Genomic DNA, 24,429 nt, shown 5'->3' with positions numbered 1-24,429 from the left:
ATATTTGTGCTCATTTACCCAAAGTGAACGTTCGAATAGGTAGATGACAAAGTGCTATTGTGCAATTCGTTGTATGTATTATATTTAATTTATAAGCAAACAAATCTGTAATTTTTAAATCTATTTCGTTATTAAATTTATTGTACTGATTTGTTAATATAGTTTCACTGTTAGTGATAATAACTTATGGCGAAAATTAAGTAAATTTCCAGGGCTGTGGAGTCGTTGGAAATTTTTCCAACTCTGAATTTAAAAATTTCTATAAAATTATCTTAAAATATTAAATTTATTTATTTCTTTTCATGTAAATAGCAACAAAATTTCCTACTAATCTTAATCTTGACCGGAGTAAATCTTTTTTCTATCGAATCCATTGCGGTCCAATTTATTTAGTTGCAAAAATTAAGATTATTATGTACTTATTATGTACATATGTACATATATTTTTAATTTATTTAACACATTGAATACTGGGCATTATTCCTAAAAATGGAGCCGTGCGGCGGGGATTATTTGCGAAAATTAGGATACAAACTTATTTTTTTTAAAACATCGTAACTCTTTAATTAGTCAACGTTTTAACGTCAAATTTCAGAAACAGATTCATGATGATCGTTTTTTTATATTCGCAATGATAAAATCAGTAAACTTCAAACTGTGGATCGCGTACCAATAAAATAAAATATAATTTTTAGTTTAGAATAACCAAATATATATATTTTTGAATAAATACAATAAAGATAATAATAAAATGATGATAAAATACTGTTGTTTAAAATAAAAACCGAAAATATCTAATTTTGTGACCTATACAATCAATTCCAAATTTTTAACACTTGACGGTCAAATTACGCAGCGATATTTGCACTACACCCAACTGTCCAATTTCAAACAAACGTAACGTTTGCCTATGGCTAAATGCAATATTTTATTGTTTATGTATTATTATTTTATATTTCTGTTATAATTTATGTATTATTATTTTATATAGTATGTTTAATATAATTAAAAATTATCAGTGATTCTAAACATTTTATTGCGTTAATATTATATATTTACCACTTTTTGTATTTTTACCACACGGTACGCAATGTGTTAAAATAATGAAAAACGCACATTTACTGTATACTTCGCATCCAATAAAGACTCGAACACCAATGTGCTTGGATAATTACACAAATTAATTAAAGTCCTTATTTTCGCCAATAATCCCCGCCGCACGGCTCTATTTCTAGGAACAATGCCTGGTATTCAATGTGTTGGTAATTGAAAACATGTTGAGAACAGTTTATTTACTTTGAACAGATCGGGATCATTTCAGGTCTAAATATTATAATATTATAAAATATCACATTTGGGATTGGTGAATCTGCATTTAAATGCCCACGATACCTCTACATACATATATATAACAGAAAATAATGATAAATAAAAAACATTATATTTTATATTATAAAATTTTGAAGTTGATTTACTGTAATTTATTTCTTAGAAAATAGTAACAATAAATGAAGGAGTACGAAATAAATAAGCATTACAAAAATATATTGTAAACCTAAACCAAAATATAATAATGCAAAAAGTTGTAAAATAAATTAACGCAATTAAAAGTTGAGTATCACTGATCATTTTGTTATAATGCTTCGGGTTAATAATATGTACTTAGATATTAGGTTCGGCTCAACATTTCGTTTTTTTATGCGGTTACCTTTGAATATTTTGGGTTTTTTGTAATTTTGTAGATAAGAATTTCAAGAAACATATCTCTAAAAAAATTACCATCTTTACCTGAATCAAACCGATAAGGTGGGGTTTTTCGGTAACATTTTTATAACAGCGTGCGTTTAGCCTAACGGAAACGTTACATTTGTTCGAAATCGGACGGTTGGGTGTCTTGCGAATATCGCCGCGTAAATCGACCGTTAAGTGTTAAAAATTAATTAAATATATTTATATATTGATACGTGATTCGCAATTTGGTGTCGAGTGGTTTCACTATTTCAAATAAATAATATGTGAGATAATTCCATAGAAAAAAATTGTATATACATATGTAAACATACATCTTGAAACGAATTTATTTTACCCGAGTTTTGAGCCTCTGGAATTTAGAATTTCTAGTTTTTTGAACTAGTTTTAGTTAATATGATATTAGTAACATCTGTAGGTAAATCCCTAAGTAAATACGTTACAGTAAATACGCAGTTTACGTGGGTTTTTTACGTATGAAGTTAAAATGACGAAACGCACAAATTTGTGCACACCGACGCAACGGAAAGTTCCTGAAACCAGATGTTTGGACCACAACCTGAAAAAAAACATTCAAGAATGCAATGACAAAGGAAAGAATGTTTCGCTCCATCCTTGTAAATAGTATTTAGTTTATGTCCCTATTGTTAACACCAATGGTTCTCAACATATTTTTAATTGCACGGAATTTTTTGTTTTTTTTATTATATTTATAAATGAAACACTAAATATATTTATGTATGTACATTATAATTACTTAAATATTATCATACTTGATGTCTGGTTATATTTGTGTTATTTCTCGAAGCAATCTTCCATATGAAGATATGATTTTAGATTACGTTTTTTGTCCTGTCATGTAAATACTACATTATAACTTGGGTTCTCAATTATTCATCACTGCTATCTATTTCTAAATAATTATTTTTTATGTATCCATATTCGCACGGCTGGTTATGATAAAAAAAGCTATTTAATAAAAATCATTAAAATCGTCTCTTTTTTTCATTTATATCAGATAAATTATATTTATCGTCTGAATTACTTTCCGTAAATTCAAGCTGTAAAATTAGTTTTCGTGAAGAATCTGCTTGAGAATTGCAATCTAAAGAATTCTCTGGTATTAAAAAATTAAATTCTATATCATGTACAATTATATTTTCATAATAAAACTTATATTTTCATTGTAAAATATTTAATTCGGCTACAGCCAATAATCGCTTTCTTGCATTGATTTTTGTGAAAAAATTAAAATGTAAATACAATCAAATTTTTTTTTAAAACTCCTTTATTGATACATATACATACATACATTTTTTTTATTTGAACATGTCTACTTGCCTATTATAATATAATTTAATGCAAGAAAAGACATCAATACTTTTTAGTTACAACTAAGTATCCAAAGTGGTGAAAGATGGTTTACAACAGTGCTCATCAACCTTTTTACATCTGCGGCCCGGCAAAAATATATCGCGGACCGGCGTCAACTCAAAATGAAAACCAATGTTGGAGAGAATATTATTTATTTATTCTAATGCTATTAAATTACAATTTTTTGTATATAATTTCTTGCGGACCGGTACCGGTCCGCGGACTACCAGGTTAAAGACCACTGGTTTACAGTATTGAAAAAAAAGTACCTGCTTTCTAACTACCTACGTATAAACCCTCGGCTCTTTACTCTTGTGAATTGAAAAGTATTGAAATTATCGCCATTGTGTTCTCCGCCACCGATGGCTTACAGTATTTTTTGTTAAAATTTGTCCCTTAAGTGGTTTTATGACCTGGGCCATTTCCGCTCGCCTTTATCAATTTGCGCCAAAGTTGACGCCTTCGGTAAACGTTTGTAGGAAAATTTTGCGATAAAGTTTTATTATTTTATGACCTATTTTAAAACTCAATTTTATTACCGTTGAAAATGTATTTTTCGACATTTTTTTCAATGAGACATCATATATTGTAAACTAAATACGTATGATAAAAATATTTTGCTATTTTCAAAACTTGCTTACTGTAAGATTATTTACCGCTCCTAGACAACTACTTACTTGACTATCCCTGATATTGACAATATCTATTTAACCCTTTAAACATCAGCGACTAATTAGTAAGTCACCTGTTTTTTATCTTCACGCGTCGCTATCTTATTCGGAAAATAAATATAAAATACATGGTTTACTGATAAATGAAGCTATATAGTACAATAATCATTACTAATTTATAAAATGTAAATATTTATTTTAATGGTTAAAAAAAATTGTAGGTAAAAACGACAGTATTTGTTATACTTTTAGTTATTTATTGACCTAAACCAGTGACCTGATAAGAAAGTGTTGTATATATAATTCGTAGGAAATTTGATTTTAAATAGTTAATTCGGACATGGATCATTCCGGACTAAAAAGCATTCCCAATATTATATTAAACAATTAAAAATTAGTTAGCTATTCTATAAAAAGGGACAATTTTAAGTTGAGGATTATTGACTTTTTTGCGACGGCTTTTATGAATATGAATAGCAAATTTCAAATGTAATCCAGCAAAAAAAATTGCTGTGTACATAGATTCAAGGCATGGTAATTCTATTTATTATTTTAATATTAATCTTTTGCGTCCCACAGATTGAAAACTACTACCTAGTATAATAATTGCAATATATGTATCGATACAAGTGAAACAATTAATAAATTTTATTAGTTAAATATTTTACTAAGCCGCCTGCGTCAAATTGAATTATTATTGTGTGCAAACGCATGACGAGATCAACAAACTAATACCAGGAAATATAATTTAAAACGGTTCTTTGAAATATTTTAAAAAACACTAAATTGCCGAGAATGGTATGTTATTGAATTACTGTAAAATTAAATCGATAAATCAACAGTACGACTAAACTTGTGATAATAATCTCTCAATTTTTTACGTAAACATGCAAATATGATTATAGCTGTAACAAAATGCATTTAAATCGTTTCATTAACCGATTGAAAAAATTGGTGGCCCTTAAAAGGGCCGTTTTGTCAAAGAGGAGGTTAGCAGTCAATTTACTTCGAGCTGGTGTATTTGGTGACAGCCTTGGTGCCTTCACTGACTGCGTGTTTAGCCAATTCTCCCGGGAGTAAGAGCCTGACGGCAGTCTGGATCTCCCTGCTGGTAATGGTGGAACGCTTGTTGTAGTGAGCCAAGCGAGACGATTCGGCCGCGATGCGTTCGAACAGATCGTTGACGAAGCTGTTCATTATGCTCATCGCTTTCGAAGAAATGCCAGTGTCGGGGTGGACCTGCTTCAGCACTTTGTAGATGTAGATGGCATAACTTTCCTTCCTCTTCTTCCTTTTGTTCTTCTTCTTGTCGGTTTTGGTGATGTTCTTCTGAGCCTTGCCGGACTTCTTCGCTGCCTTTCCGCTGATTTTGGGCGCCATGACGCGACTTCGCTGAGACGTAAAGTCGGAACGATTGACAAATTTTTGGAAAAATTGGGACTAGTTTACTATCGGATGAACGCGGAGCAGTGGGGGAAACGTTCGCTTGGGTGTGATGGTGGGGGAACGCGACGCGCGCTCATTTAGTATAAATATACAGCCCAAAAAAAATATGTTTACAGACGTTCGTCGCTTCGCAGTCGTTCCAGTCTACTCCAAAGCTCAACATGTCTGGTCGCGGTAAAGGAGGCAAGGTCAAGGGAAAGGCGAAGTCACGTTCCAGCCGCGCTGGACTCCAATTCCCCGTCGGACGTATCCATCGTCTCCTGAGGAAGGGAAACTACGCCGAGAGGGTCGGCGCCGGAGCTCCCGTCTATTTGGCCGCCGTCATGGAATATCTAGCCGCTGAAGTCCTCGAGTTGGCCGGTAACGCCGCTCGCGACAACAAGAAGACTAGAATCATCCCCAGACATCTTCAACTGGCCATCCGTAACGACGAGGAGTTGAACAAACTACTCTCCGGAGTCACCATCGCTCAAGGAGGAGTCCTGCCCAACATCCAAGCCGTTCTCTTACCCAAGAAAACCGAAAAGAAGGCTTAACTTCACATCCTGCTATTCATTGACAAAAGGCCCTTTTAAGGGCCACCATTTTATTGCATCGGTTAATTAAATTTCTGCTGTACATTTTACTTGCCTAAGTTAGGCTACTGAAGAAAACGTTTCTCATTTCATTAAATAGATATTTTGAAAACTACATATGCAGAGGGAATCATGATGCAATTTATTCGTATGATTTGAATCCCATATTTCAAAATGGCCCCTAATTGAAAAGGTATAGAAATCAAAAAATCTTTATGCCTACAATACGTCCCGATTTCACAAAATTTCCGTGATGACCTTTTTTTATTGCTGTCCCGCTTTAAAAATTCATAAATATGGTAAACCTATATATCAGGGGTAGCCAAAGCGTCGACCGCGTAACTATTCATAGCCCGTCAGAATAAAATTATCATTGATTTATTATATTACTAAAAAAACTTGATATTGAATAGGTATTGGTATTATCTATGTTTATTTTAAATTTAAACTTTTTGGCTTTGAATTACTATTTTTCTTATGATCACTGAACACACACGTTAGTAGACCGCCGACAATAATTTAAAAAACAGATCGACCGTGGTGATCAAAAGTTTGGCTACCACTGACTGCTACATAATAGAAATTGAAATAAAATGTCATGTATGGAATATAACGGTTTTTATAAACACAATAACTACTGAAAAAGCGTATTAAAATTATAACAAAAATAAAAGTACATATACACAAATTCGCAAGACTCGATTTATGTATTTAAAATTGTGTATATAAATATATTTTAAGAGTTAATAGGTTAATACGCATGTTTCACTTATTTAGTCTTTTTTTCTAGAATTTTTGTAAACCGAGTTTGAATAGCTCCTATATTGAAATAAGCGGCGGATTAGACTGGCTAAATAAAGAACTTAATTTTGGTGAAGTTGTAATTAAAACTATAGCAGTCACTGCGTTCTCAAATATCGTTATATACATAACTATAATACAATAACAAAAAAAATTAAAACCTTTTTTCTCTAAAAAGAATTGAAATAAATTTAAGAATTTCTTTTTGTTTTGCATAGCCAACATTTTGAAAGAAAATGGCGAATCGAACTTAGTTATTAACAAGATCTTTTCACATAAATGACGAATGAAAAATGTAAAAAACAGGATATAAAATCTTATTTTATATCAGCGGTTGAGAATCTAAAATAATAACATAAATCGATTTCGTTTTATGTTATTCGTACTTACGCGATTTATTAAGTCTAGCAGAAATCTATGTGGACGAATCTGTATTTTTATTATCGATTTGAGAAGCAACGATTAAGACAAACAATAATACCGAATCCCGAGAGTTATAGATTACAACTGAAGTTTCCGAAGCGGTGAAAGACGGTTACGGTATCGATAAGGGAACATGCTTTCGAGGCAGGTATAAACCCTCGGCTCTTCGCTCTATTGAATCTAGGTATGTTTCGCATTGTGTTTTTGTCCCTTGGTGGTTTTACGACCCGGGGTATTTCCGTTCGCCTTTATTAATTTGCGCTAAAGTTGCCGCCATCTATTACTTTATGACCCATCAGTCACTCAATATAATTACCGTTTAAAATGTTGTGAACTGCGTATTTTTTTTTAAATATCATTGTTTTAATTTCAGATTCCCAAAGATAAATGGAAGACTTCCATTGATAGGCCGTTAATGCTTGAAGCACAATTTGTTCGAAACATTTTTCATTAGAGTTATTTTACACTAGCAAAAATGTATACCTTCAAATGATATTAATGAACAACTAAAAAAAGTATCGTTCTTACAAAATAATACATCACAGCAAGTTTTACGTTCTAAATATATTTAAATATTTTTCAAAATGGTTTTCCTTCGAGTCATGTACCTAGATCTTAAAAGATAAGAAAGATTTTAATACCATATTGACAATATTTGGAAAATATATTCAATATATTTTCCAAAGGCTTTTTTAAATTTGGTAAAATTCAGTAATGAGTTTTTGCAATTATGACTTGTTAGTACGTCGACGGTATATTGTAATTTATTAAGATAGTGTTTTTGTGTCACTTTTCTTTGCAGTTCTTTCTGTCAATACTAATAGAACTTGCGAAGCTAAATATTTAATATAGCGAATATGAATAAATTAAATAATCCTAATTGATGTTCTTAAATTGAAATACTAAATAGTGAATAAATCAATATATAATTATATTATCTAAGTTACATTTGTTTATTTTTATTTTAAAATAATTAATGACAAAACTCTTATTTAAAATAATGTTTTGTATACGAGTATGGTCCTGTAGAGTAATAGTTGAGGCTTTCGACGTCGAAGTTAAATTGGCGCTGCAAGCGGCTTTACTTTTTAAATGCGCATTTGTACGGAACGGTCGTTCTGTGGGCAAACCACTTTGAGCATGATATACAGGCTGAAAATTGATTTTAGTATTGTTTTATGCAAAAGTACATCTACCATTTAAATTTTACCTAGACATTCTAGGCAGGCAAAACGACCGAAGCAATTTATCAAAAAATAACAATTGTTCCGGGGCTTGAAAGCGGCCGTCTTCCATGCAATTCAAAAATAAAAAGGCCACCCGACAGAATTAATTCTAGCATCCTGCACGAGGCAAAAAATAATAACTAGATAAATAAATATATAAAATAAAAGCAAGAGTAATTTCAAAGCCGATTAAATATATTGGTGGCCCTGAAAAGGGCCTTTTGTCAAATTTGTGCGGGTTATGTCAAATTATGCGCGTTCTCCGCGGATTCTCCTCGCCAATTGGATGTCCTTCGGCATGATGGTAACCCTCTTGGCGTGGATGGCGCACAAGTTGGTGTCTTCGAAGAGACCGACGAGGTAAGCCTCGCTAGCTTCCTGAAGAGCCATGACGGCGGAGCTCTGGAAACGCAAGTCGGTCTTGAAGTCCTGAGCGATCTCACGGACTAAGCGTTGGAAAGGCAGCTTGCGGATCAAAAGCTCGGTAGATTTTTGGTAACGACGGATCTCACGAAGAGCCACAGTTCCTGGCCTGTAACGATGGGGTTTCTTCACTCCTCCGGTGGCAGGGGCCGATTTGCGAGCGGCCTTCGTGGCCAGCTGCTTCCTCGGGGCCTTGCCTCCCGTGGACTTGCGGGCGGTCTGCTTGGTACGAGCCATTCTAACGACGAGTTCCTGCGCGTGCGGCGGTGAGAAATCGAATGAAGCGCGCACGTTGTGTGACCCATATTTATAGGCAACTATTCCCGCCCTTTTGTGCGTGGAGTGGGGATAGCGTCATATTTTTTTCATGAGCATCACTAAATGAAATTTAAATTTCTCAACGGTTTTGTTCGTTATTTATATCATAAAAAGTAAATAAACGGTCTTAATACATTGCTTACCGGGCATTATTCCTAAGAACGCAGCCGGAATCATTTGCGAAAATTAAAATCTAAACTTATTTTTTTAAACCATGATAATTTTTTAATTAGTCAACGTTTTAACCTCAAATTTAAAATACAATTTTAAATTTAAAATACATTAGGTCGTTTTTATTTTCACAATAGTAAAATCAGTAAACGTCAAACTGTGGATCGCGTACCAATAAAACAAAAAATAAATTTATGTTTAGAATCACCAAATATACATATTATAATGAAATACTTAAACTTATTTTTAAAACAACAAATATCAAACTTTGTGACCTCTACAATAATTTCTATATTTTTAACACTTTACGACCGTTCAACTTTGCTACTGCTGCCCGCGAAATAATGTCGATACATCGTTACATGTTTGGATCCCAGTTTCTCATTCCAACTAGTGGTATGCGCAGGTCCAAGTATTAGCGGCAAACCTCATGTAATAATGTGACCAATCGTCCTTTAGAGAGGACACTCCTTATGTAAATTGTAAGATGGAAAAAAAATGGCAAAGAAATATTTTAGAACCACTCTTGTTTTGCCTTTGGTCCGTGAACGTAGAACAATTTTAACATATGAATTTGCTTATTGTAAAAACACGTGAAACGGTTCATTTGTAAGAATAAATTGTTGACAGCAAAAATGTGTTTCTACTATGAGTCAATGGATTAACAGAAACTTTTAAGTGCCGACCATTGTCAATTCGAAAGCATCATAAAATTTTATATTCTTCTATTAATGAATCACCTAATTATACATGAAGAATTTTCTCTTTTCATATTTGCAAAAGTGAAAAATAAATATTTTTTCTTACTTCTAAAACGACAATAAATCTTAATTACCTAATCATTTATCTGTGTAATTGCATTACAAGTTTTAAAAACATCTGTGCTAGCGGTGCAAAACAACAATCGATGGGGCAAGTCTCTTAACGATCATAAATCACTGACGATAAATAATAACAATAGACTTGAGTGTCGTTTTTTTGTGTTCGACCGTCCCTCGAGTATACCGTGTGTATTTTTTACAAATACTAGCATTCTATTATTTTGTTGACGGAAAATGTTTGAGGATGCCGAAACGAAATGTATCATAAAATTCACACGGGGAAACAATACTTTCACTGTTAAATAGGGATTTCCAGCCCCTTTTTTTGCATACATGGGAATTTAGGTTATGTTTTAATACATACACAGAACCCATGAAAGGTAAATAGCCTTAAGTTCTCGGAGTTAAATTTAACTTATCGCAAATAGTTGATTTTTCACACAAAAAATTACTTTCTGTACATTAACAATTTAAGTTTCATTTATATTGTTTTGCATCAACTTCAACTAACACTGTGTAAAGAAAATTCACTGATTAGAAGTTTTATACCGTTTATTTAATATAATTTCCCTTATTTGCGGCGCGCTGTCATTGTGATAGCTCGCTATTGACGATTACAATTTAGAATCTTTTGCCATTAAAAACCACCAAGATTAGAAACAATTGAAGTGCGGGAATTCCCCTGGGTTCAAGAGGAAAATACACAATTTATTTTATTAATTAAAAATGTAAAACACTAATATATGTACATATTTTTTAATCACAAATCTTGACAATTAAATTAGATTTAGTCAAAATACCTTAAATCATTTTTTTAAACATCTAATTTAAAGATTTATAGTGTATTTGGCCACGTAGCGAAACATTTTTAAGTTTATTTATTTAAGTGGCGAAACAATACCAATATTTTTTTTATATATTTCTTTGTTTATTAGTTGGTTTGTTAGTAATATCAAAGTTTGAAAAACTTTTATCTTCTAAAAATAATTGCTTTTTATATATGTTTCTCAATTTAATGTGATGTGTCTGTTGTTATGTAATAAAAAATAATAAATTATTATGAATAATTATAATTAAATAATATTAATTATTACACGTAAATTGAATAAGAGAAAAAAAGTCGAAAGCGCGTTTTTAACTAAAAATGGTAAACAAAATACTTTTTTAAGCATTTAAATAATGAAGCAAATTGTCTTATCTACCACGATCGTACTGCAGTGTTGATATTAAAAGAAAAAAGTTTATAATATTAAAAGAAATTGCGATTCTAAACTCGGAATTAACTCAGAAGCCCGATCGCAAGTAGCAAATAAACTAAATCACAATTTACTCTCGCGATAAAATACATTTATGCGGATAACTAAGTAACAAGATGCTACAAAAATAAATTATGCAATTACCCATATAGAATAATCAATCATTTTCTAATAATGATTGTAGCTGTTGATATTGTATGTCCGAGTATTAAAAACCAATTACAAATAATAACACATAGAATGATAATGATGTTGTAAATTTTTATTACCTACTAAATCGTACAAATTACGTAACATCGATTTATTTAAATTATTGGCCGTAATTCTAAAGAAAAGTTCACGAATAATGCTAGATAGCCAAAATATCAGCTGTTCGGCTCGCGTTCCAAAAGGGTTGATCTTAGCTCGGTTCTTGCTGTGGTGGATGCTCTTTGCGGACGTCCAGGGGTTCTGCGACAGGATGAAGTTCCAGGCAGGCGTCTTCGCTGGCGTAGGGTGGACTTCAGTGAGGCTGCTTGCTCCCGTGCCGATGGTAAGAGTGATGTGTTTTTGTATGTCAAAGTCAAAGTATTTGTTTTTTTGGGAGTCCCTGCATTTGTGCTCTATCTCCCTGTCGAATGTATGTTGTTAATGTAAAATAACTAATTAATTAATAATGATAATGATAATGTTGGCCCTAACCGAGCACAGCGCGGTTAGGGCCAACGATAATGTCAACGCCAAACTGTCATCGAGAGCAGGCGAGTGGAAAATGTCAAGGTTTATATTTTAAAATGTCCAGCGGATGTGGATTTCCGATATTATTGCGCAATATCGTCCTGTTTCCCACGGTTTTTGGTCCTCACGCAAGTGTAATTTTTCTCACGATCGTCTCCCTTGCAAGGTGCAATATTCGTCATCCTGGATTTTATTATAAAATAATTCGTGACATATTAAAAGTAAGATGTCGTTTCCCTTTTTGGGTGGGATTGTCGGTTTCAGACTAGTTTGTTTATTTTTTAATCCAGGAAGACGTAAAATATTATTGCTCTGTTTGCAGATTCCCCTAATTTTGGTCGCACTTGATTAGCAGATCCGTGTGTGGGCGAGGGGTCAATTAGACATGGGAAACTGTTTCATCGCCTTGTCTGAAGAATATTTTAATTAAGACGACTTAAAATAGCGGTTGTTAATTTTTATATCGCTGTTTCCGAAAGCTCCCCTATTTAAAAAAAGCGCTTGATTGGTACATCCGCGCGTCGGCGAGGGGTTGATTAGATATGGGAAGCTATTTTATTCTTCGATTCCATATCTAAATGTGACCGTAAATATGTGGTCCCCACAATGTGAATAAGCAACTGTTATCAATGTAACAAACGATAACATAGTATTCAATCGTTTTCTATAAGAGTACTGATCAAAAGGACCCGAAAAATACGAGCCATTTTTTATTGTGTATGTAATATGTGCCCAATTATTAACTGAATTACAAAATGCAGTAACTGAATAATTAAAAAATGCAGTAATACATAAATTATCCCTGCCTATTTTACACAATAATAAAATATGTACATAAAAAATGTTTTAAGGCAATGATGTGCATGACGCTCTATTGTGTGTGTGTGTGCGTGTGTGTGTGTGTGTGTGTGTGTGTGCGTGGGTGTGGAGGGGGGTGTTGATTATGCGCGCATGCGCGCTTGCGATGACAAAATTCGTGTGCATACTCAGACGTGAAGTAGATACTAATATTTAGTCTTTAATAATTTACATATCTAAATTATCTTGTTTTAAATCGAATATAAGCTACATTCAGCTTTATATTATAAAACACATTTTCATATACATTTGCAGAACCACACGAATCGATTACCCCCACCATGCGTCTAGCATGCGATTACCTCCTCCACGTGTATAGCGTGTCTATATAAGGCGGTGCATCAAGATTTTTGGCTCACAAGCTCGCTGTGGTCCGTGTTGAGTAGTTCTACTTTCATACCGATAGAATGACTGGTCGCGGAAAGGGAGGAAAGGGATTGGGAAAAGGAGGAGCTAAGCGTCACAGGAAGGTGTTGAGGGATAACATCCAAGGTATCACCAAGCCTGCCATCCGTCGTCTGGCTCGCAGGGGAGGCGTCAAACGTATCTCCGGTCTGATCTACGAAGAAACCAGAGGCGTGCTGAAGGTTTTCCTAGAAAATGTCATCAGGGACGCCGTCACCTACACCGAGCACGCCAAGAGGAAGACTGTCACCGCTATGGATGTCGTCTACGCTTTGAAGAGGCAAGGACGCACCTTGTACGGTTTCGGAGGATAAACGATCGACTACTTGCATATCAAAAAACGGCCCTTTTCAGGGCCAACAAATCTATATTCGGTAAAGAGTTATTTCACTGCTACGATCTTAGAGCATGCTACAGACAACAATACTAGATAGAAAGCAAAAAAGTACACGGGTTTCACATGAAATACTATTAGTCACATCACCGAATTTTTAGTAGAAAACAATTTATTTTTGTCGTATTTTGTATTCGTTAGTTACTTGTTGCTTGTTTTTAACGTCAAATTTAAAGCTTTCACAGGGTTTAAAATATATGGTACGTTTCATAATTTCCTAAAACCGCATAAGACTAAGTTAAAATATACGAAAAAAAGTTTATTATTAGTTTGTATGAGTTTCCAAACCAACCGGCCAAGTGTTATTTATTTGAAAAAATCGTTTGTTCTAATTCAGCCGTCCTAAGCGATCACGTGAACCCTGCGTGCTCGAAAAAAATAGCATGATGAATTACACGTGGTAAATTATAAATATGTAATGTTCTATCTGTAATCGATAAAAAATAACGCAAAATTCAATAACGAAAGGGAAAAAAGTAACCTATAGATCGTAGTTTCCGTCCGCATTCATTAGTATTTCACCATTATTTCATTACATGTATCGTTTTTACTTTTAAAATTTGTATGGTTAGCGTTCGTAACATAAAAAAAAAAATAGGGGTTTGGTTTAAAAGTTTATGATCCCTTATAAAATAAATAATTTATACTTGGATGGTGAAACGAATAGATACAAAAATTTCCTTATGAAAAATATGTAATTACATCATACTACCTACTAATAGTTTTTTATTATTAAACTGGTGAATTTGATCAGCATGAAAAAATGTAAACCGAAAAGAATATTTGGTGGCCCTTAAAAGGGCCTTGTTGAAAGTTGGCGACAGATGTTTATTTGGAGCTGGTGTACTTAGTTACGGCTTTAGTGCCTTCACTGACGGCGTGCTTAGCAAGTTCTCCGGGGAGCAATAGCCTGACGGCAGTCTGAATCTCCCTGCTGGTGATGGTGGACCGCTTGTTGTAGTGGGCCAAGCGAGAAGATTCGGCTGCGATGCGTTCGAACAGATCGTTGACGAAGCTGTTCATTATGCTCATCGCCTTCGAAGAGATGCCGGTGTCAGGGTGTACCTGCTTCAGCACCTTGTAAATGTAGATTGCGTAGCTTTCCTTCCTCTTCTTCTTGTGCTTCCTCTTATCGGTTTTAGTGATGTTTTTCTGGGCCTTGCCAGACTTCTTTGCCGCCTTTCCGCTGGTTTTCGGTGCCATGGTTGGACTCCGCTGTGACGCTGCGTCTGAACGAATAAAATTTCGAAGGTTTTCGTCGGGTATACTTCACTATCGAACGTGCTAGCGCAGGAGGGGGCGACCGCCTCGGCGCAGCGGTGGGGGTAAGCGACGCGCACCGTAACAGTAATAAATATACAGCCCAAAAAATAAATTTTCACAGACGCTCGTTGCTCCGCGGTCGCTTCAGTCTACTTCACAGCTCAACATGTCGGGTCGCGGTAAAGGAGGCAAGGTCAAGGGAAAGGCGAAGTCCCGTTCCAGCCGCGCTGGACTCCAATTCCCCGTCGGACGTATCCATCGTCTCCTGAGGAAGGGAAACTACGCCGAGAGGGTCGGCGCCGGAGCTCCCGTCTATTTGGCCGCCGTCATGGAATATCTAGCCGCTGAAGTCCTCGAGTTGGCCGGTAACGCCGCTCGCGACAACAAGAAGACTAGAATCATCCCCAGACATCTTCAACTGGCCATCCGTAACGACGAGGAGTTGAACAAACTACTCTCCGGAGTCACCATCGCTCAAGGAGGAGTCCTGCCCAACATCCAAGCCGTTCTCTTACCCAAGAAGACCGAAAAGAAGGCTTAACTTCACATCCTGCTATTCATTGACAAAAGGCCCTTTTAAGGGCCAACAAATAATCTATCGGTTATATTAGATTTCTACTTATGTTTTTCATCCGAATTGTATGGTAATTCCTAAGCCCACCATCATTTATATCTGCTTTTGTTTTAGCTGCCTGCTATGAGTTTAAATGTAATTAATTATATAAATAGCACTTTTATTATATATTTACTACGAATTCGAGTGTGAATATAAGTGGATTTTGTACATACTAAACTCAGTTAAACGTACATATACATGACCCACTTCTCATATATTTTTGAACCCGGTTTTTGTCAACTATTGTAATACTGAGTTATAATATTTTATTGAAAAATAGAATTGTTTGAATATAAAATTAATACCGATGTATAACTGAATTAATTTAATCGAAATATTCATGTACCCACAATGTATAATACAAAAAAGCAAAAAACATACATTTATATTTTACTACGTACATTGCGTTAGATTCACAAGACTTAATTTTTTTAATTCCATAGTCAAATTTATTGAACAGGTAATGTCATTGCTGTTATTTTTTTCTAAAATAAACATTTTAAAAATATCAAAGGTATTTCATGAGACTTGTATTGTAACAAAAATTATTATTAAATTTAATATATAATAAATATTAATTATCTAATCAAATACATATTTATGTGTAATTTTATCAACAACGTATGCATGTATGAGCATATATGTATATTGTATTGACACGTAATATTTAATCAGTAAAACAATAATATATTTAAATAACTTTTATAATGGCTGTAGACACTGAAAATTTATAAATATGATTTAAACTAAATCCTATTAAATATTTTTCTTTAAATAATAGATTAAAAAGTTAAACGATTAAAGATGTTTGGGTGTGTAATTTTTAAGCAAAACTTTACTATAATAGAATTATATTATATTAGTTTTAGATTCTTGATTTAAATGAATTTTATTAACATAGTTCAGATAAATTTAGAATTGCATCTAGGAACAAAGAGCGGAGATTCAATAAAATATATGCTAGAAGAGGGGAAAGGGGGTTCTTAATTAAAACCGTCAAATTAAAATAAGTTTTAAAATATTTGTAGAATAACGGATAAGCAATTTTGTAACTTATATTACACCGCATATTAAACTAATTGTTGTATCTAAGAAAGATTTAATATTAGTTATAATATATAAATTTTAAAGTTTAATACAAGGTTCAATTTTGTGATGAAACCAAGTAAGATGGCAAAGAAATATTTCAGAATCACTCTTGTTTTGCTTTTGTCTGTGAGCATGGGAAAATTTTAATATATGTGAATTTGCTTATCGTAAAAACACGTGAAAGGGTTCATCCAATCCAATATATTGTGGACAGCAAAAATGTGTTTTTACTATGAGTCAATGGATTAAAAGAAAGTGCCGATTGTCAGCTTGAAAGCATTATAATTTTCTATTTATGGATCACTTAATTGTACAAAGAGAATTTGCTCTTTTCATATTTCCAAAAGTGAAGAATAAATATTTTTGCTACATCTAAATCTATAATAAATATTAATTACCTAATCAAATAATTTATTCTGTGTAATTGATATCAAAATTACATGGGAGTATTAAAATAATCTGTTTACATCCCTTGCTAGAGAGCGATCATAAATCATTAACGGTAAATAATAACGAGTATGCCATGTGTATTTAAACAAATACTCCCATTTTTTTGTTAAATGGCAAATGAATGATGCTTTCAAGGATGCCGAGCTGAAATATGTCATAAAACTTACACTGTGAAACAATACTATCGGGTTGTTAAATAGGGATTTCCTGAATAAAAAAAATCTCTTGCTAGCGTTATCAACCGATGGATAACAAACGATCATAAATCACTGACGGTAAATAATAACAATAGACTTAAATGCCGTCCGTCCCTTGCGTATGTAGTGTGTATATTTTGCAAATACTCGCATTTCATTTTTTTAAACGGCTAATGTTTGAGGATGCCGAAACGAAAGGTGTCATAAAACTTAAATATATTGTGAAACAATACTTTCGGACTGTTACGTGATTTCCTGTCCCTTTTCGATACACCGCTTCGCTACCCACTTAATCTCTAAATGGGTTTTGCAAAATAGAAGAATGGCCGGAGAATTTTGCATCTTAAAAATTGTGAGATATATATTTCATATGAAGAAATCAAGAATTATATTCAAATTAAAATAACCGGATACCCGTCAAAAATAACAGTGTATAAGGTTATTTTTAAAAGACGCGGGAAAACGGTTACCCGGGTCGGAAGCACTAAATGTTGTGGAGAATCAGACAAACAGAAAACAATGACGAATTTCCAAGTAGAGGTGAGCAAATCAAGTATAGATGCATGATTTATATATAATCTAGCAAACAATGTTTAGTGATGAACATTAAGTTGTTATAAAACTTTTTACGACAATTTATATGTAACTAATTGTGACAGATCAGTTTATTTTTGACACATTAAATACCGGGCATTATTCCTAAAAATGGAGCCGTGCGGCGGGGATTATTTGCGAAAATTAGGATATAAACTTATTTTTTTTAAAACTTTTTAATTAGTCAACGTTTTAACGTCAAATTTTAAAAACAGGTTCATGATGATCGTTTTTCGTATTCGCAATGATAAAATCAGTAAACGTCAATCTGTGGATCGCGTACCAATAAAATACAATTTAATTTTTTGTTTAGAATAACCAAATATATATATATATATTTTTAAATAAAAACAATAAAGATGATAATAAAATGATGATAAAATACTGTTGTTTATAATAAAAACTAAAAATATATAATTTTGTGACCTATACCAGGCCTCGGCAACCTTTTTTGCCTGCGGGTCAAAATAATTAAAATGTGACTATTAAAAAGACTATTCGGGCAAGTGAATATTTTTGGTCCTAACAACTAGTCTTGACATCGTAACACGTTAAAAAAATGATATTTGCAGAACTGAAATGGGTCACTTCAAATCATCAAACGGGTCACTTGGTGACCCGCGGGTCATAGGTTGCCGAGTCCTGACCTATACGAACAATTCCAAATTTTTAACACTTGACGGTCAAGTTACGCGGCGATATTTGCACGACACCCAACCGTCCAATTTCGAACAATCGTAACGTTTGCCTTTGGCTAAATGCAATCTTTTATTATTTGTGTGTTATTATTTTATATTTATGTTATAATTTATGTATTATTATTTTGTATTGTATATTTAGTATAATAAAAATATATCAGTGATTCTAAACATTTTATTGCGTTAATATTATATATTTACCACTTTTTGTATTTTTAGCACACGGTACGCAATGTGTTAAAATAATGAAAAACGCACACCTACTGTATACTTCGCATCCAATAAAGATACACACTCGAACCACCAATGTGCTTGGATAGTTACACAAATTAATTAAAGTCCTAATTTTCGCAAATAATCCCCGCCGTACGGCTCTATTTTTAGGAATAATGCCCAGTATTCAATGTGTTGGCAATTGAAAACATGTTGAGAACAGCTTATTTACTTTGAACAGATTGGGATCATTTCAGGTCTAAATATTATAATATTATAAAACATCACATTAGGGATTGATGAATCTGCGTTTAAATTCCCACGATATCTCAACTACCGATTTATTAGAAACTTAAAATTTACATACATATATAACAGAAAATAATAATAAATAAAAAAACATTATATTTTATATTATAAAATTTAGAATTTGATTTACTGTAATTTATTTCTTAGAAAATAGTATCAAAAAATGAAGGAGTACGAAATAAATAAACATAACAAAAATATATTGTAAACCTAACAAAATATAATAATGCAAAAAAGTTGTAAAATAAATTAGCGCAATTAAACGTTGAGAATCACTGATTATTTTGTTATAGTGCTTCGTGTTGATAATATGTACTTAGATATTAGGTCTGGCTCAACATTTCGTTTTTTTAAATGCGGTTTCCTTTGAATATTTTGTGTTTTTTGTAATTTTGTAGATAAGAATTTCAAGAAACATATCTCTAAAAAAAATTACCATCTTTACCTGAATCAAAGCGATAAGGTGGGGTTTTTCGGTGACTTTTTTTTATAACAGTGTGCGTTTAGCCTAACGGAAACGTTACATTTGTTCGAAATTGGACGGTTGGGTGTCTTGCAAATATCGCCGCGTAAATCGACCGTTAAGTGTTAACAATTAATTAAATATATATTATTGATACGTGATTCGCAATCTGGTGTTGACTGATTTCATTATTTCTAATAAATAATATGCGAGATAATTTGATAGAAAAAAATTGTATATATATATGTAAACATGCATCTTAAAACTAATTTTTTTTACCCGAGTTTTGAGCCTCTGGAATTTCGGATTTCTACTTTTTTTTAACTATTTTTAGTTAATATGATATTAGTAAAATCTGTAGGTAAATCCCTAAATAAATACGTTTCAGTAAATACGCAGTTTACGTGGGTTTTTTCCGTATGAAGTTAAAATGACGAAACGCACAAATTTGTGCACACTGTACGCCTTGTATAAAACTTTTATATAATTTATAAAACAGTATACTGAGATATACAAAATATTGATACTTATTTAAAGTAAATATTATGTTATAATTTATTGATTGCTTAGTATCGTTAATTAATAATCGCCTTATTCTACAAATCTACAATATTTCTTAGTTAATTGCCATAGCATAGGATTAATGTTTGGTAGCATTGAATTAATTTAACCGGATAATTTTTTGTTGGCCCTTAAAAGGGCCTTTTATTAATGAGATGGATTTCAAATTATGCTTTTTTTTCAGTCTTCTTAGGTAAGAGAACGGCTTGGATGTTAGGCAAGACGCCTCCTTGAGCGATGGTGACTCCGGAGAGAAGTTTGTTCAATTCTTCGTCATTACGGATAGCCAGTTGTAGATGTCTGGGAATGATTCTGGTCTTCTTGTTGTCGCGAGCGGCGTTACCGGCCAACTCGAGGACTTCGGCAGCCAGATATTCCATGACTGCAGCCAAATATACTGGAGCTCCAGCGCCAACCCTCTCGGCATAATTGCCTTTCCTCAAAAGACGATGGATACGGCCTACGGGGAACTGTAGTCCAGCGCGACTAGAGCGGGACTTTGCCTTTCCCTTAACCTTGCCTCCTTTTCCGCGACCAGACATGTTGAAAATATGAAATAGACGATAGCGACTGCACACTGAGCAGCAACTGTACAAACTGCTCGTTGTGTATGTGTATTTATAGTATCAAAAGGGGCGCTTAATTAATTCCCCTCGATATAACATAGCAGCTGCAGTTCCCCCTGTTTGCACGCAGCTGTCGAAACCAGACTATAAAAGCTGAGAACAGCATTTTGCGGGACATTCAGACTCAAGCGTCAGAATATCGTCATCATGGCGCCCAAAACCAGCGGAAAGGCAGCGAAGAAGTCTGGCAAGGCCCAGAAGAACATCACTAAAACCGACAAGAAGAAGAACAAAAGGAAGAAGAGGAAGGAAAGCTATGCCATCTACATCTATAAAGTGTTGAAGCAAGTCCACCCCGACACTGGCATTTCCTCGAAAGCGATGAGCATCATGAACAGCTTCGTCAACGATCTGTTTGAACGCATCGCAACCGAATCTTCTCGCTTGGCTCACTACAACAAGCGCTCCACCATCACCAGCAGGGAGATCCAGACTGCCGTCAGGCTCTTGCTCCCGGGAGAATTGGCTAAGCATGCCGTCAGTGAAGGCACTAAGGCCGTCACTAAATACACCAGCTCCAAGTAAATCTCGATTACATCTTCAATACAAACAAGGCCCTTTTAAGGGCCGCCAAATTTTCATATCGGTTTGTAATACGATTTCATTTATATTATTAAAATAGTTTCATTGTATATTAATTGGGTACATACTAAATGAAAATACAAATAAATTTTATTTATCATTAATAAATTTTACGAATCATTTTTATGATTATGTTTAATAAAGGTGAGAAAATTTTGAAAATTACTAAGAAGTACACTAAAAGTAAAAAGGTTGTAGTGAGCCTATTTGTATCTTTTTTATTCAAGTTTTAATGGCCAAAACTTGGCAGCATTTTCGTAACACTAGCGTAACGGACGACTCTTCTCGTAGCAACCCTGGCGGGTACGCACGCCGTTGCGTGACTCACGCACCGCTTACATTTTGTATATTCTAACATGCAACTTTATTAATTCTCAATAAAATACTACTTCAGCGGCTCAATCTGTATTTTTTTTCTTATTGATTCTACTGCAGTCCAATTTATTTAATCACAAAAATTAAGCTTCTTACCTATTATTTATGTATCATTTATTTAAAGTATACACTGTATCCGTTCCAGATATTAAGACCACTACCTAAAAAACATGCAAGAATGCAATGACAAAAGAACGAATGTTTCAACTTTTTCCAGGAGAGGGGAGGAGTTTTTGTAATATTTCGATTTTACGAGGATTCGTAGTATTTTTTTATTAAATGCCATGCATGTTTGAATACACTTTGACCAATATTCTTACAAATATATACTTTTATAATATACCTTGGTGGATGTTGGGTTTTAGGTGCTCCAACGACATTAAATCGCACGATCTTGGCGACCAGTTGACTCCCACTGAATTTAGCCAAAAAAATCCATGACATTTAATTAAATATTATGAATCTTAATAAAATCGATATATTATAAAAAGGACCACTGACTAGCCAACATTTGCCCCCTCCCCCCATGGAAAAAGATACAATAACGTTCCTGATTCTAAATCAAAAATTCTTTATAAAATATGTCATTTCAGTAAAATCATATCGGAATACATTTTCACTAGTAGATATATATTTTTACCAGTAAAAATATAATTTATCTAGCAGGTGTTGGTATAATTATATGATTTTAACTTTTCCATAGGTAGTAATATATACATTTGCGTACTTATCATTATTTATTCACATTCCAAATGCATTTTCACCAGTAGATATATATTTCAATCAGTGAACATATAAATTAACTGACAGGCGCTACTGATATTATATGCTGCACTAAAATGTCTATGAAACTCTATTTGACAGTTGCGAAACGTCCATTTTTTGTTCAAACCCAAACCTAATCTAATAAAAGTTCTAAAATGAATTATAGTAAGAAATTATTGAGCTATGAATTATATAGAATATATATTTTTTTAATATGAAGTTATATTATTTTGAAAAGTTAATTTAAAATAAATTAAGCTAAGCTGTAACTATAAATAATACATTATTTCGTTGAATTATTTGAAAATAAATGATAAAGTTTAAGAAGTACGCCGACGAAAAAATTTACTCCATGCAAATTAAACCATTAAAAAATATTATACTATATATATTTTAATTTTAAATCGTTTCATTTTACGGCACGATTCGCTGAGTATGTCGCTAAGCATTTCTTTAAACTACTGTAGGGCGCTGTCGACAATTCAGCTACTCTCGAGGAATTCCAATTTTGGGTACCAGAACGTCTTCGAGAATTACGATCGCGTCCTCTTTTGATGCCATTGGGACTAAGACGTCCACACTGGCATTGCACATTGATCTGTTTAGTGGCAGCTACGAGGAGCTGGTCCGGTTCGTATCATATAATCATTTTATGTTTGTGTTCATCGTATGTGCATGTGTCTGCCGTGCAATTAGCCAAGATTGTGGTAACCAACCCCTTTGGAGGTGAAAACCGGCAGATATTTGCGCGTAAGTAGCACAATTTAATAAATAGTATAAATAGATTGATTAATATAATATATAAATAGTATAAGATAGAAATAATTAGTATTGTTACATAAAAAAAATGGCCGATAGCGGCGTGAATATAGCGGGCGTAATTACGCCAGAAAACAGAATAAAAGAAATGGATGAATTAAAAACAAAATTAAATGTATTATTATCAAATGGTAATATACTATCAAAAGAAAAAAAAACCATTATAACTAATACATTTGATATTATGTATAAACATTTATTAGATGTGTTAAAAACTAATAGGGACGATGTAAATAATAAAAATGAAAATAATAACTCAATATTTGAGTTATTAAATGAAGTTAGAAAAGATGTTTATAATATAAAGGATAAACTAAATTTAAATAACAACATTATTAAAAATAAAATGCAAAAGAAACATTATTCGGAAATCGTAAAAAAAGGAAAAGATATTGCGATAATTATACCTAAAAATTTGCAAAATATAGAGCAGACAAAAAAGGATTGCAAAAATTTAATTAAACCAACAGAATTAGAAGTTGGAATACAAAATATAAGACCAATAAGCAAAGGAGGTATAATAATTACATGTGATAGTAAAGAAGATGCATCGAAAATTACGACAGATGCAGTAAAAAAACTAGGAGATAAATATAATATAAAAGTAGGAAATTTAAAGAAACCAAAAATAAAAATAATTGGAATTTCTGAAGAATTAAAATATGATCAACTAAAAAAGTGTATAATGAAACAAAACACATGTGTAGAAGAAAACAAATGTTATTTAGAAGTAAAACATATTAAAAAAAACAAATTTAATAAGTATGATGCTATTATTGAAGTAGATGTTACGACATTTAAAAATATAATGGATGTAGGCAAATTAAATATTGAATGGGATAGGTGTAAAGTATATGAAGACATATTCATATACCGTTGTTATAACTGTTATGGTTATAATCACAAAGCCAGTGAATGTAAAAATAAAAAAAATTGTATAAAATGTGGTTCGGAAGAACATTTAATAAATCAATGCAACAAAAAAGAAAACTGTGTGAATTGCTGTAGAGCAAATAAATTACTAAATCTTAATTTGAATGTGGAACACAACTCCATGGATAGAAATTGTTCAATTTATAAAAGATACGAGCAAAATTACTATAATAAAATACAATATAATCTATTTTTTTTAATTGCTATACTATTATAGCAATTAAAAAAATCAAGTTCATATGGGAAAC

The 24,429-nt window shown here is 32.9% G+C and overlaps 8 protein-coding genes across 8 annotated transcripts; 4 read left to right on the top strand and 4 right to left on the bottom strand.

The window, feature by feature from the left end:
* Positions 1 to 4,712: 4,712 nt before the first annotated feature.
* Positions 4,713 to 5,198, bottom strand: LOC148228927 (histone H2B-like). Its single transcript, XM_088200804.1, has one exon. It carries the CDS (start codon positions 5,172 to 5,174, stop codon positions 4,797 to 4,799), a length of 378 nt encoding a protein of 125 aa, XP_088056930.1. The 5' UTR covers positions 5,175 to 5,198; the 3' UTR covers positions 4,713 to 4,796.
* Positions 5,199 to 5,358: 160 nt separating this feature from the next.
* On the top strand, positions 5,359 to 5,824 carry LOC148228926 (histone H2A-like). Its single transcript, XM_088200809.1, has one exon. The coding sequence runs from the start codon at positions 5,402 to 5,404 to the stop codon at positions 5,774 to 5,776; it is 375 nt and encodes a 124-aa protein (XP_088056935.1). The 5' UTR covers positions 5,359 to 5,401; the 3' UTR covers positions 5,777 to 5,824.
* A 2,639-nt stretch (positions 5,825 to 8,463) lies between these two features.
* LOC148228925 (histone H3) lies at positions 8,464 to 8,947 on the bottom strand. The gene has a single exon (XM_088200803.1). It carries the CDS (start codon positions 8,923 to 8,925, stop codon positions 8,515 to 8,517), a length of 411 nt encoding a protein of 136 aa, XP_088056929.1. The 5' UTR covers positions 8,926 to 8,947; the 3' UTR covers positions 8,464 to 8,514.
* A 4,252-nt stretch (positions 8,948 to 13,199) lies between these two features.
* On the top strand, positions 13,200 to 13,598 carry LOC148228924 (histone H4). The gene has a single exon (XM_088200814.1). It carries the CDS (start codon positions 13,237 to 13,239, stop codon positions 13,546 to 13,548), a length of 312 nt encoding a protein of 103 aa, XP_088056940.1. The 5' UTR covers positions 13,200 to 13,236; the 3' UTR covers positions 13,549 to 13,598.
* Positions 13,599 to 14,345: 747 nt separating this feature from the next.
* On the bottom strand, positions 14,346 to 14,831 carry LOC148228923 (histone H2B-like). Its single transcript, XM_088200808.1, has one exon. It carries the CDS (start codon positions 14,829 to 14,831, stop codon positions 14,457 to 14,459), a length of 375 nt encoding a protein of 124 aa, XP_088056934.1. The 3' UTR covers positions 14,346 to 14,456.
* On the top strand, positions 14,553 to 16,015 carry LOC148228922 (histone H2A-like). Its single transcript, XM_088200807.1, has one exon. The coding sequence runs from the start codon at positions 15,058 to 15,060 to the stop codon at positions 15,430 to 15,432; it is 375 nt and encodes a 124-aa protein (XP_088056933.1). The 5' UTR covers positions 14,553 to 15,057; the 3' UTR covers positions 15,433 to 16,015.
* Positions 16,016 to 20,248: 4,233 nt separating this feature from the next.
* On the bottom strand, positions 20,249 to 20,623 carry LOC148228921 (histone H2A-like). Its single transcript, XM_088200810.1, has one exon. The coding sequence runs from the start codon at positions 20,621 to 20,623 to the stop codon at positions 20,249 to 20,251; it is 375 nt and encodes a 124-aa protein (XP_088056936.1).
* Positions 20,624 to 20,854: 231 nt separating this feature from the next.
* On the top strand, positions 20,855 to 21,232 carry LOC148228920 (histone H2B-like). The gene has a single exon (XM_088200805.1). It carries the CDS (start codon positions 20,855 to 20,857, stop codon positions 21,230 to 21,232), a length of 378 nt encoding a protein of 125 aa, XP_088056931.1.
* The last annotated feature ends 3,197 nt before the right edge of the window (positions 21,233 to 24,429 follow it).

Source organism: Plectrocnemia conspersa, unplaced genomic scaffold (assembly GCF_051122295.1).
Source record: "Plectrocnemia conspersa isolate PC_06_02 unplaced genomic scaffold, ASM5112229v1 ptg000012l, whole genome shotgun sequence".
Taxonomy (NCBI): Eukaryota; Metazoa; Arthropoda; class Insecta; order Trichoptera; family Polycentropodidae; genus Plectrocnemia; species Plectrocnemia conspersa.
The sequence above is the reverse complement of the archived record's forward strand: the minus strand, read 5'-3'. Positions and strand labels throughout refer to the sequence as shown.